The sequence below is a fragment of the Xylocopa sonorina genome, chromosome 10 (assembly GCF_050948175.1).
Source record: "Xylocopa sonorina isolate GNS202 chromosome 10, iyXylSono1_principal, whole genome shotgun sequence".
In the NCBI taxonomy this organism is placed as follows: Eukaryota; Metazoa; Arthropoda; class Insecta; order Hymenoptera; family Apidae; genus Xylocopa; species Xylocopa sonorina.
The window spans coordinates 7,109,862-7,123,988 of NC_135202.1; the positions used below are offsets into that span (position 1 = coordinate 7,109,862).

Sequence of the window (14,127 nt, forward strand, 5' to 3'; positions counted from 1 at the left end):
TCTATATTATTTCATAAAATTAAAAAGAAAATCTCAAGTTCTTCCCTTCATACATATTGATATGTACAAGATGCATTTTCCAATACTTTGAGATTCAAATAATGTAGTCTTAACATGTTTACAACACATTGTCTATGTAAAAATAATGTTGTACTAGCTAGTCAATGTATGCAATATTGAAATACTCAATATTAACATGTATTAATTTCCACGTTACTGGTATTAGAGATGTCTCAAGAAGGCTGAATTTCATCTATATTTATGTGCGCAATAAATCGTAATCTCATTTGTAAAGCGGGTCTCAATCTTCGTATTATGCATTCCACTTCGTTCTTTGTCATATCACCGACAAACATATATTTTATATGATAACTATTAGAATTGGCATTAAGGAAAGTATAACTTTTTATGCCCTTGAATGATTATTTGCGAATATAAAAGTAATAATAGAAGGATACAGTAAGTCGCAGACTGGGTCCATGTATTTTAAATAGGTCTGAAGTCGATCGACTTGTTCCAGCATCTCGTATAAACAAACTGCTAATTCCACTATACAATGCGGCCTTTCAGCGCTAAATCTTGCTAAAGTAGGTCCGATTAAATGGCACGCATATATTAACTGTTCTTCGCTATTTACTACTGGTTGTAGCTTCTTTTTGATGAATCTAAACAAAATTACATGTTATTAAATTATCTTATTAAACCATGGATATTTACACAAATATATATATATTTCAATCTTTATTATTTTGTTGAAAACGAAAAGTGATGCTATCTTTAAAATTGAATTAAAAGATACCAATATATTATTTTGTATTCTTTTATCTTTCCAACTGCTAAATCCTAAAAGCCATAAAAAGATATCATTAGTGAAGTTTACTAAAAATGGATAAATTTTTTTCCTCTCTGATGCTTTAAATGTACTTTAAAGATTTCTTTTAATTTAAATATTGCAATATATACTTTTTACCTGAAATATTTTACATAGTAATTTTTTGTGTTAATTAGTACTTACTGAGGCATAGTAGTTATTTGGCCAACACCAGCATGATGCCACACGGAATGTGCCAATGCCAACATATAACTATATTTATTTTCCAGTAAACTATTATGTGTGTTATTAAAATTAAACATTTGGAATGGTGTTAAATTATTATACTGCCAATTAGCTAATCCTGGATTGCTAATAGTTTCTACTAAACGATCATGTAACGCTGACCAGTAACACTCTGGTAAAGCAGCCAATAATAAACCCACGCAATTTATCCATAAATGAATTTCATCTGATGGTATCACTGTGTACCTGATGGAAGATTAAAGTTAAAAAATGATATTTAAGAATGTATATTTTACTAAATCTTACCCTTGAGCAATTACATCTAACAATGAATTTGCAACTATATTTGGAGCGACAGGGACAGCCATAAGTTCAACACATGTAACGTATAATGCATGTGCTGCAGGATTAGGAAATTCATTAAATCTCCAATCAGTAGCAGGAAAATGAGCCGTGCCTGACATAGCTAAAAATTTCATTAACGAAAATTACTTCTTAAGAAATATTAATATAATAAACGGAAAAGAAGTATTCTTACTTTCTACAATTCGTTGTACTAAGTGGATATAGTAATCTAATTCGGGCATCCACGTAACAATGTCTTCGGTAGATCGAGTCATGTACATTTGATAAGCTTCTGAAAGTGCCCATCCTGGTGCTCTAATTTCTCTCAGAGAGCCCAAAACTGCAGATACTAAACGTCGTTTTAGAGGCGGTCTGTCTCTTAATTTACATTCATAATAATGTAATGTATTATAAAGATATGTTACAGGTCGATCTGCATGAAACAAAGAAGAAGAAACAAGAGTGATTTAAGTACAGTTTGTGCAATAAATTGTAAATGATAAGAAAATATATACTGACCATGAAATTTATATAAACACCCTAAATGATCTAATAACGTCTCTAAACTTTTTGCTACAGCTGGAATCTCTAAATATCTATGTACAACGATATCGAAAACCGGTAGAAATCGTAGGCATACATTCCCGAAATAAACAGGTAAACTTTGATATTGGCTAGGTCCACCGCTGGTTTGCTCCATTATTCCTTCTGGAGCGAATTTCTCTGGGAACTTTCTGTGAAACGCAAGATGCTTTTCATGCCAGTTAGATTGTTTCCAATGCTCCGGCGAGTTCTCTTTAACAAACTCTTGAACCCTGTTCCTGAATTCACTGGCTTTTAACAATAATAATTGAATTATAAAAAAGCATACTTGGCCGTCATTGTCTTCATGAGTTCTCAGCACCAAGCAAAGAATTAATCTATCTATAGTTACGATATTATACTTCCATATCATATCGTTAACTGTATCTACGCATTTATTTACATGCTGTCCACCAACACTGTTGGCAAACTCGAACACAATGTAGTCACAGAATTTTCGAAGATGAGCAGAGAGAGCTCGTGCTCCGATCCTCTCTAGGATTTTATATGCAATAGGACTAATTCGATCAGTTTCGAAAATTATTTTCCATAATAAACACAAGAATAAGGGCGGTGTACCAGGCACAGAAAAGTGCGCTATTATGTCGTTTTCGTTGCTCATAGAAGCCCAATTTCTATACTCTTCTTCCACCGCTTTTTTAATTTGTTGTTTATTCTCTTTTGGCACGCTGGTTTGTTGGAAAAATTCGCTCAGTACCGGAGGGAAACATTGAAGCGTATGGTTGGCCCACGAATGTGGTGTATTTTGCATGATAGTGTTCAACAACTCTTTACACCATGTACCACTATGATTGTCAGATCCTGTACCTGTAACGTGCATAGAGCGTGCTAATGTTAACACTAAAGCTCTGTTCAATTCCTCGGATTCTGCTGATACAAGTGTTTTAGGCTCTGATAAAAATCGAGAAAGTTGCGGCTGCACCTCAGCAGATCCTAAACCAGTAATCAGACGAAGAGCAGTGCTTTCAACGCACAGGTGTAGTTGCGTTTGATTAGTCTGCGGTACAGCTGCAAGACTGTGCAAATGGGATAAAAGTTGTACCCTATAATGCGGTTGTATATGATGCATTCTGTAACTAAACATCTCTAGAAGTGTGTACAATGTTCCCCATGCATGGGATTTAAAAACGGTTGGAAGCAATTGACTGATGAAACCTTTGATGCCAAGACTTTCAATTTCGGTGTATACAAGTAATCTGCTGTAAGTTTCCACCAGCGCAGGTGCCAATGCCATATTGCTCTTTGACTGTGCCAACTTGATAACGTGAGTAACAATACTATGTATCAAGCTCATTTTAGAATGAACGGTTAACGAATCTAAAATTGACATTGATAGAGGTGTAGTTGGTCCACTTGCTAGAGCTGCGTTATTTTGTAACGTCTGCATTGGTTGCTGCTGTTGACCTTTTTGGGTACCAAGTATCGTATCCACTAAGGCAGCCATTGGTCTACCAAAGTACTCCTGATTCGTAGAATATGCGTTACACAGTAAAGCAATACGATAATCTGAACCCATACACAGCGAAGTGTTCGGCATAACTAAATATTGCAAAAATTCATGATGAAGTTTCAATGTATGCGGTATCGGTCTGTGAATGTTTGAATGTTCTGATTGAGCTTTCTTCAATAGATGTATCCATATACATGTAATAGCCATTTGATGAGTACATAATGCTTGAGAATAATCTGGGACTGGTAAAGGTTCCTTTTCTGGATAAAGAAGGTCGTACAGTTTTAGTACTGGTAAAAAATTTGATAGTGGATTCCTCTGAATGCTTCCTGATATAAATTGGAGCAAAACCCACATTAAATGATCTCTTCCTTTTCTTAGATCTCTCCCTGCCAGTTTATCGTGTATTGCCATTACAATACTTGGAAAACAGGCATAGGAGAAAAGTACGAAATATATAAGCTGCGACGAGAGATGCAGCCACACATAATGGTTTGCAACAGTCCCGTCAGTTCCCTCTGCTGTTCTCAATTCTCTTTCCAACGTTTCATTTTCTGCACGTTCCATAGCAAGAATTATTAGCTCTACTAATTGCTCTTCCAAAGCTATACATCGTTGTTTTTGCTAAAATCGAGAAAAGTTCAAGTGTAATTGTTTAGGCAGTCCGATATTGGTTTAATCTCTTCTGTTGACGGATTATACCTGTTTTTGTAAACCAAGCATTGAACAAACCATATCTCTACTGTAAGGTTGTTCTAAAACATATCTAAGTAATCCAGTTTGGGGCTTAAGTAAATCCTCGTCGTAGGGTAAATTTCCTTTCAATGAAAACTTTAATGTCGTTGTATCAAGTACCCATGGATTAATCAAATCTGCATATCCAGTGTGTTCCACTACTGGTAACATTTTCGAATGCCCAACTATAGATACCATTTGCGCGGTATTGCGAAAACTTTCAACAAAATTTGAAAGCAATTTAGCTAGTTTCTAAAAGAAGATCAATTAAATTGAATTCTATTTGACTAGTGAAGCATAACAAATTTTATTTTTCACAGGACTTACCCAGTGTGGCCAATTTTTACCATCCGGATAAGCTTTTTGAATTTCATTCACAATAAAATAACCGGGTAATAAACAAGCATTTCTATCAAAAATGTATTCAATTACATTTTCCAAAGCTTTTAATTGTGGCTGTATAGATGCATCCAATCTTGTTGGAATTGTTTGTGCTTTTTCTTTGCACCCCTATAGGATCATAATGAATATTTATTGTACACGTTTATAATTAATTTTATTAATACTTACTTTCATTATTTCTCTGACACCCTTATAATCAACACCTCCAATAATATGTCGAATAAGAACAAAACATTCAACCCAAAAATCTTCTAATTGATATTGGAGTTTGTCACAACTCAGTATACATTCGCATACAAGTCTGAAAGAATATACATATTAAATTCTTCTATAAGTACAATTATTCGTTTGGAAAATTGATCTACCTTGCTGGTAAAACATTAGACGTAACTAAATTCTCAAGTAGAGATAATAGTAACTGTAGCCTTCTATGGTTGGTCATTGCTGCCGCCATCGATAAAAATTGTCTTACAGCATTTTCTTGCTGTTCTTTGGATAGATTCGACATGGCAGATGTTAATTTCATTTGCCATGCTGCTATTTTCTCACTCTCGCTATTTGGATGATGTACCAAAACACAGCTAAAAGCTTCTTCTATAGCTTCCACTTTCTGTAATCATTTTACAAAGTAATGAAATCAAAATAAAATACGGTTATCATTGAATTAACTTTAAACTCCAGTTGTAAATAACAGAGTAGTCAACATAAAATATGACATACATAAATTAACCATCAAATAATGTTAATGTAATGCACACTTACTAAAATATCGTTAACAATATCCGTGATTTGAGTTTCACTGGTCATTTTTTCGTCTTAGTTTTTATTATACTCCAGTGCGATAAAAATCAATAATTAATATGTTCCAACTAAAATTACATTCGCCTTATTCATATTCTTTAATTAATATTCACAGATGATATACAAAACAACCAATTTGTAAGCACAACTCGTATTCTGTTTACATTTGCATAACCTATACTTGCATTTTAATGAAAACAACTAATTTATCCCTGTGTGGTGGGGAACAGAATGCACTCTCAATATCCCCTGCTAGTCGTAGGACGCGACTAAAAAGGGGAAGAAAGGAATAACGAAGATGTAGAAGTCCAGCAACACCAGGAAAGATGTCGCAGCGATAGACGCAATATGTGAAATATGAATCGGAAGATGACGCTGTTAGTTAATTTACGCGAACATTTCACATTTAAATCTTCAACGAGTTGATGTTTACGAAAAACCTGTGTGCAAAGAGTATAAACGATAATTTAAAGAAACGCTTTGCAACGAGTCCTCGGTGTTAAATAATGTTAAACAAATACTTTACATTGGTGGATGACGTAACTCTACAAGAAACGAAAGAAATCATATTTTTGCTATAGCGATAACGCTCTATAACCTATATAAATAGAATTTGAAAAATTCAGCTTAGCTATGTTCTCAATAAAGAATAATGTGAAATCAACGTTACTCTGTGGACCCGCAGAGTTAAGCAAATCCTTTATGTTTGAGGTAACTGTATGAACAAATTCTATAATCTTTGGTATGCTTTATTATTTAACTAAATAATTATTTGTAATAACTCGAACAACACAACTTTGTCACGCGTGACATTGCTTCCTTAGCCATCTACGTCCGCACTCGTCGATGGTTGTGATGGCACGCGGTGCACCAGATCTCAGCAGATGTTTAGCATATTCAGTATTGACAAACATTTTGGTTGATGTTAACCAACAATTATAGTTACTGAAAGCCATATATATACATATTTTTTTAAATCGTCATAAAAATTATATATAATATGATGATGTACAATAGAGGTTCAAAAGCTCTTTTCCTATTGAAATTGCATAATATGTAGTAAATATATAATGTCACGCGGCGCAAGTGACATCACAATGCTCTTATTGTGACAAAGTTGTGTTGTGAGATGTATATTTCAATAATTTTATAGTAATTTATTTTATATTTCCCGCTTTAGAGGTAAGAAAGAGAAAGATATATATAAGAAAGCTATAAGAAAGAGTGAGACAGATGTTACCTACCTATTCAAGAACCCCTGGCGCCATCTCTGTGAAAAGTGCTCAAACTGATCGCACACAATTATCGACAGTCTTGAGAAGTTCACTTCGCTGTCGATAATGCTGAGCGACCAGTTTGAGCACTTTTCACAGAGATGGCGCCAGAGGTATTTCAATAGGGTAGGTAACATCTGTCTCACTTTTTCTTATAGCTTTTTTATATATCTTTCTCTCTCTTACCTTTAAAGCGGGAAATATCAAATAAATTGCAATGAAACTAATCCTAGAGATACCTGTGTGGCGTTATAGAATCTAGGGACGTCACCGTGATATGCTGGTGCTTTTTGAAGTGTTATGTGATTTGCTGTGTTATCTGGGAAGTGATGAACGTATTATTGTGATACGAAGTTTGAAAAATGTATACAATATTAAGTTATACTCGTCCGTTCAAGCGGACGGACTTGCAACCATTTTGAAAATCATCGAGCTGTTGAGAAAATATTCCGTTGAGCGTGATATTATAATAATACAACCGATCGGTGTTCGTTACGCGCGTTCTCTTTTGTTAGAAACGATCCTGACGTTTCCGGAATCGAATAGCTTTGTGAATATGTTCGCAGGCAGCGATTTACTGGGCCGAAGAAGGACGCCGCGTCGTTTACATTACACCAGTACCATTGGAGAAGCTGCCGGCAGCCTGTCACGACAGAAGTAATCCAGCACCCACGGCTTTCAAGCTGATGAGATTTATGTAAGCGGAACACTTTTCTTGCACCGCTTCTGCACGTGTGCATCGGGCATTCGTTTCTAAAAAGAGCGTCAGATTTATGTCCATTCAAACTAAACTGAAAACGCTTATTTTCAAATCGTTGTTTTCGCTCGAGATTCGAGTCTCAAAATGCCGGTTAATATATCGCGCGCTTCGTTTTAAGGCAAAGATCAATTTATAACCTCCTTTTTATCGCCTCGAGAAAAACGCATCGTTCGAGGCAATCGCAAAAATGTAGACACACGAGCGTCGGTTCGTAAAGTCGCCACAATGTTGCATGATGGGTACGTAGGATTGTTTTGAATTCGAAAACTTTGTTCGTACGCACCGGAAACGATCAATCAAGGAACATTAGTTACTTTACACGTCACATGCGACAGGTATTGACATTCTAACTGCATAAACAGACGCGTTGTTTACGACCGATCGTATTTTCAGAAGAGACTGCGTTTAACGCACATAGAGCACGCTGGAACGGGGAACGTTACTCATTCTCGACTGCAGAGAGCTGCAATGAAGTACGCATTAGATTACAGCACAAAGAATTGTGAATCGTTCTTGAATAAGTCTTGAATAAATTTGTTCAAAGTTGTATTTCGCGAACATAGGAGTGGTTCAAAAGTAACGAAAGAATACAAAATTAGACTCCAATGTACAGAATTCGAAATTGTGGCGACTGATGAGAATTCTCCTCGTCGTACTTTAGTTGATTCTGTTGAATAACACACAGAAATAAAGAGCAACGGGAAATCAAAATCCCATATAAAATATGATCGACAGCATTTTGTTACATTTTTCGCTCTTCTTTAAGAAAAACAATCTGAATCGCCAGAACGTATTCGCGAAGCTATTTACATGATACATTGTGGATGAAACGAGTCGGTCTGGAAAGGTTTATTCTTCCGGCTGGAACGCTTGGGTAAACAACGGAGTTCGCAATTTTTATGCACGATTCATCGTGGCACCAGAAGCAAAAGTAAAATAAACTATCGAACAAAGATCGTCGCAAATCAGCTGCTTCCTTCTTCTACGGTTTATTTTTCAAAGCTCAGATTCCATCTATCCGCGTTTGAGGATTCTTTGAGCATGGCTTCTGGTAAAAGAGGAAAATTCCTTCTTCCAACTGCTCACTGTCGTTCGCGTACATTTCTTCTTTTTTTCTCACGTTGATTACGACTTATTTCGCGTTGCCGTACACGGAAATCAAAGTTCAACGAAGTACTTATCTCGTATCTAAGATACATACGTACGTATGTATCTACAATTTCTTTAACATCAACGTAACACGTAATGCTGTTTTTCGAAATCTGAAGGAAGCAAAGTTTTGAATCGTAATCGATGAATCTTTACTTGTATTTAGTTTTACGTAACATTTTTGGTATTGGTATATCGGACTTTGAAAAATGGAATGATCGCTATGTATATATTTGCCAATATGATAACACTTTCACTTTTCAAAAGGGAGTTTATTGATTTTGAAACAGGTTTACACGATGGCAATAAACGAAATGCTATTTTACGTTTATTACCGCATCAATTTACTTAGGTGGATTGCCTACGGGTATATCAGCCGTTTATTTATCTTACGGTTACTGGTCATTCTCGATGCTGAATTTTTCAATAAATTCCGATGATGTTTTACCGGATTTATGTCCGAGCGATCTTGCAAGACCATGATATATCCAGTCGAATGCCACAGATTCTTCTTCCGCTAGCCATTATTCACTTTACAAGATTGTAATAATAACGTGTTATTGTTTCTTAAATGAAAGAAGAACGAAAAATTTATTTTCTTTAAATAAACCTCGCTATACCAACCTACTTTATCTGAGAGAGGTCATAATTCAACAATTATGTCTTCCATAAATCAATTATACCATCGTAATTACCATACTATATTAGGTACTATGGAAATGTACGTGATAGTATGATTTGAAAAATAATGATCGTAATTAAGTGAAACACAGTACAAAACTTAGTACAATAATAAGTCTTTATTTGCTGGATCCAAATGCGAACCGATTATTTAATATTGTAAAGTGTTGGAACAAATGTACGAGTTATTCTTCCGTAAGGCTGCATGGAGCATGTATAACGGAGAATTAGCTCGATTATGAAATGAACGCAAAACGATCACGTGGAAATCAATGTCTTAGGTATCTGGAGAACTACGATGCCCTCGCGGAGCGGCTCGCCGAGTTGCACACATTCGCCACTTTGCCTTCTGTGTTATTGATCGACGACTTCGACGCCTATACCAACGATCAGAGTAAAGCCGATATGGCGCAAGATATGCACATCGCTAGGACCTGCTCGGCGATTCTCGACGCGATGAATTCTTGCGCGCGGATCCTCAAGAAAACCGTAAGTAGCAATGCAGCCGTATCAACGAGAAAGGAATGAGCCTTTAAGATGAATAAATAAGTTTTAAGAGAGTGGAGATGAAATTAGAAAGAGAATGGAAAAAGAAAAATATTGTTTCGCGATTGCTACAGGTGTACGTATGCGCTTGGACTTGTTCTGGATTGAATGACATAAGTACCTATGCGATGTACTTCTGTAACATTTGGAACGTAACGGAGGAAGAGGAAGGTAAAGCGATATTGTTGAAAAAATACTCGCAGGAGTATCCTACCGAGGAATGCCCCTCTTACAGATACTGTAAACTTGAAGATGGTACGAGGGTGTTGAAGCAAGTTCTGTATGAATCTGTGAAGAACTGAAAATGCTAAGAATTTCAATATGAGCAGGATATTAAGTATAAGTTAATGCTAGAGAGTGACCGCGATGAATTTATTTAGATGATTAATTTATAACGTGTAATACTATATCTTTGATTATCATTATGTAACATTTGCCATATTCTCAGTTATTTAGACGTAAATTTAATGAATATAATTTAGATCTGTATAGGTCAGAAAATTGATAAAAATTTGTTTCAAGGAATTCTTATATATTTCTGCATTGTGCAATTGTACCATAACTTATCCTATTTCATATTATACCTGTTGTGCTGCCAGAATTAATAGTCTAGCTTTTAATAGGTTGCAGGATCTTTCAGGTGCAACTGCGTTACACTGGCAGCGTTAACGCTATTATTCTACACTATCCTATTGAATTGTCGAACAGTTTTTCTATCAACGTTATTCTTTAAGGTGTATAGAGACTGTCTAGCTCAAACAAACGACGACAACGTGGCAAAAAAAGGGAAGCGCGCTAGGGGTTCGAATGTTGGCGTCCTATTGTCTGGTTCTTCAGCTCGACCAGGTCGAGAGCCGAGTCTCGAGGAGAGTCCCCCTATAAACTAAACCGACCACTTGTTCCAATCGGTCTGAAACAATCTGAAACTGTCAGAACTACGGACCAGCCGTGGACTGCTCGCAGCATGGCAGTAAATGGAAGCTTGAAGGTACAACAAACAAGAAGACTGCCGTAATTTTTTCTCATAGCAACTGGGCCGATACACTCTTAAGGACAAATACTAATGCAGATATATATAGATGAGATATAAAGATGACAATCAAATACTAAACATAATGTAATAATATTAATTAATCGTAGGTCTGTAACAACGAGGCACGTGTACACGTACACATATATCAAGAGAAGAGAAGAGATGGAAGGAAATGATAATGGAGCAAAAGGTATCAGTAAAATTTGTTAATTACTGTCAATAATTGAAATGTAATAGTTAGAATCAATACGTATAACAAAATTAATTAATTGGAGGTCATTCATCAACATTAGTTATACATATTTGGCTCCTCCTACAAAGGAGAAGAAGTCAAAAGAAGGAAGGAAGTTACACGTAACATAAGTTACGTACAAGTTGAAATGAAAATGTATTAAAATTAAATTTTAATTGCGGATGAACCAAACATTGAGCGAAGCATACGCATATTTTTGCAGAGAGGAAATAAGGGATCGAGAAGAAGGGAACGAGCGAGAGACAGAGGGGAATAATTGTGGAGCAGAAAATTGCAGGGTGGCTTGAGCTAGCAGAAGTTTACGTGCCACGAATGGACCGGCTCTACGTGGGTCCAGAATCAGCGAGACAACGGTAAACCACCGTCGAGTCGGTCTGTTGTCGTGATGAGGAGCAAGAAAGAGACAAAAGGACGACAAGGTAGGGACGAAACACGGGAAGGAAGAAAGAGAGAGGATGAAAGGTGGATGATAGAGAGGGAGAAGGAACGAGAGTGAAGATCGCATACCTGAGTGAACAGGTGTGCCGGAGTGGACGACGACGGAGTGAGTTGCTGTCCAGCCGACGGCGGCTTGGCCAACGAGCAGCCTGTTAAGTCCCTTCGTGCACGGAGAACAGGGACGCAATCACTTGGCCAATTTCAGAATTCGCGATCGCCTCGAATTCCAGCGAGGAAAGTAAAATCCCCCTGAAATCGATCGAGACTATTAATCGACTGGCACTTCGCCTCGAATCGAATGTCTCCTAGCGATGATCGTAAAGCACACAAATCGAGGATTATGATTATCACTCAACGTTTATTTATCGTTTTCTTACTCGTGGATTATTCTAAAGATAGTTAAACTTTCGAAAATTTTGTTTCGGAATTTTCCTTTTCTCTTAAAATACTGCTCTTAAAAGCGATCATTTATAGATTATATTAGTTTGACATACTTCTTATTGCTTAAGAGATTGTTTCAAAGGTTTATAATCGTTGACTGAAATTACTCGCAGTTGTAATTGATCGTCAATGTCTAAGAAAGGAGAGTGATTTATTTGAACAGGTCGAGTGATTTATTTAACCTACGCGCGACAGGTAATGCTTGAAAAGTAGATCGTAAATATAGAAAGACTTTTGTCTCCACGGTTACCTCAGACACGGCAATATAATTGCACTCACGATCGTCGCCACTTTCTCCGCTGGACCGTGCGCATTCGAATGCCAACAGTCGCTCTGAATACGTTCACGAACACGGTGATTACCTCTCTTTTTCTAAATCCTGAAAATAAACTCACTTTTGTCTGCGAGAATTCATGAATTCTGTCTCATTACTCTAATTTACGATTACCAGAACGATAGCAATGTACCGGTATACAGTCAATAGGAGAAAGGAAGTCAAGTGTTCAATGATGATCAAGTATAATTGGATAAACAAAAATGTATCTGTTATTTCTCAAGAGGAAGAAGGCAAGTACAATGCGAATCAGCTAGTGCAGTTGTTTTAAAGGTGATTAATAGGGGAATCAGAGGAGCGAATTGCACCTATGGGTACGTAGGTAGCTAAGCAATAGCGAGTTATTATCTCGCTTGCTACGCCTACCAGTGGAGCGAGTTCAAACGAAGAGTTCGATCGTTCTAGCCGATTAACCAGCATTGTGTTTATCTGTCTCGGGCAGGTGTCTCGAAGATAGATACTGGTTGCACGCGACAATGTAAGGAATTATTGATGGAACAGCTTTTGTATGTATGGCTAGCTTTAAATCTGGCTGTTAGAGCTTAATCTCCCGAGCTACCCTGCGTCTAATTTTATGTCGTGTCTACGAGCAAGGAGTGAGATATGGCATTTGCGTGTCGCGATCTCTGTTACAAATCACGAACAGTAACTGTATAAACTACATGTTCGCTGGTCCCAGGGCGGATCGTTCCAGTGCGTAACATTAAATGCTAATGTACCGCTAACAGTATACTGCTGTAGCTAATAGTTTACCAAAGCAAACGTCTTTACGAGGATTTATAAATAGCTTATATCATTAAGTTGTTTGGAAATCTTTCAAGTTTGTGATACTTTTTTCTCTACTCGTTGTCGGTGTTCATACATGTTTCCGCACAAAATTGCAAAACCAATTGGAAATATTGTTATTCTTAGTTCGATTGCCCTAACATTTTTATATATTAAAAAAAGGAGATTTTATTATTTTTTTGTGTTTCTTGTTGAAACTACTAAATAAAAATGCTTTATCTTCTCTTATTACCACAAAGTATTAGAATGTTCAGAATACTCCCAAGTACGAAAGCAGATGGATATTGAAACTAAAATGAAAGAACTTGACAAAATACAAACATTGTTCTCTGATTCCAGGCATTTCTTGTGAAGTAGAGAGTCGATGATCGATCGGATGGCGATAACAGCATGAGAAGCGATCAGAAAAGAAATAAATCAGTCCTGCGATTGAAATTTAATGAGGATCACGGATGGCCACGGGTGTGCCTCCTCTCCTAAACACCTATACGTTCCCGGTGCACCCTCTCACACCCTTTTGCTGGCCAGTCGGCCGCTGTTAAAAGCTACATTCCATCGACGAAACAACCAGTTCTGAATCGGTTTCGTATTCTCGATGACTCCATGAATCTTCGATCACGCGGGACTACCTACATAGGAGTTTATATTCCACGACGAAGAAAGCGAAATCGAACGGTAAAATCATTTTATTTGCATCGGATAAGAATACGAAACACGCATGGATGAAATGTATCGTGTTACGATGCGTATATTATATCTGTGACAGGAAAAATGGCTTTCGCAAAGTTCAGCTTACTTTCAATAGATAATACGACAGTTCTACATCTTTCACAAAGTCTTCTTTGTGAAAATTAATCATTTAGTGTCTGTAAAAGTGCCACCATAACACCGAACGACTCGACAGTCGTGTATTTTGTGAGCATTGACATTTCTAAAATCCCATTAAACTTTAATTTATTTATCACTTTATTATAATACTATCAAGCAGTATATTCACTACAGCAGTTATTAATAATGTAAAATGATAACTGGTTTTCAG

At 36.6% G+C, this 14,127-nt stretch overlaps 2 protein-coding genes across 2 annotated transcripts; one reads left to right on the forward strand and one right to left on the reverse strand.

Annotated features, from left to right (window-relative positions):
* On the reverse strand, nucleotides 1-5,595 carry Med23 (mediator complex subunit 23). The gene is made up of 11 exons (XM_076903596.1): nucleotides 5,355-5,595; nucleotides 4,958-5,202; nucleotides 4,761-4,893; nucleotides 4,518-4,700; nucleotides 4,158-4,442; nucleotides 1,922-4,079; nucleotides 1,596-1,835; nucleotides 1,364-1,523; nucleotides 1,016-1,303; nucleotides 459-665; nucleotides 1-372 (listed from the first exon to the last, which is right to left on the reverse strand). The coding sequence occupies exons 1-11, from the start codon at nucleotides 5,397-5,399 to the stop codon at nucleotides 234-236; spliced, it is 4,083 nt and encodes a 1,360-aa protein (XP_076759711.1). The 5' UTR covers nucleotides 5,400-5,595; the 3' UTR covers nucleotides 1-233.
* Nucleotides 5,596-5,723: 128 nt separating this feature from the next.
* LOC143428013 (uncharacterized) lies at nucleotides 5,724-10,152 on the forward strand. The gene is made up of 4 exons (XM_076902579.1): nucleotides 5,724-6,104; nucleotides 7,234-7,364; nucleotides 9,539-9,746; nucleotides 9,878-10,152. Exons 1-4 carry the CDS (start codon nucleotides 6,027-6,029, stop codon nucleotides 10,103-10,105), a joined length of 645 nt encoding a protein of 214 aa, XP_076758694.1. The 5' UTR covers nucleotides 5,724-6,026; the 3' UTR covers nucleotides 10,106-10,152.
* Nucleotides 10,153-14,127: the final 3,975 nt, after the last annotated feature.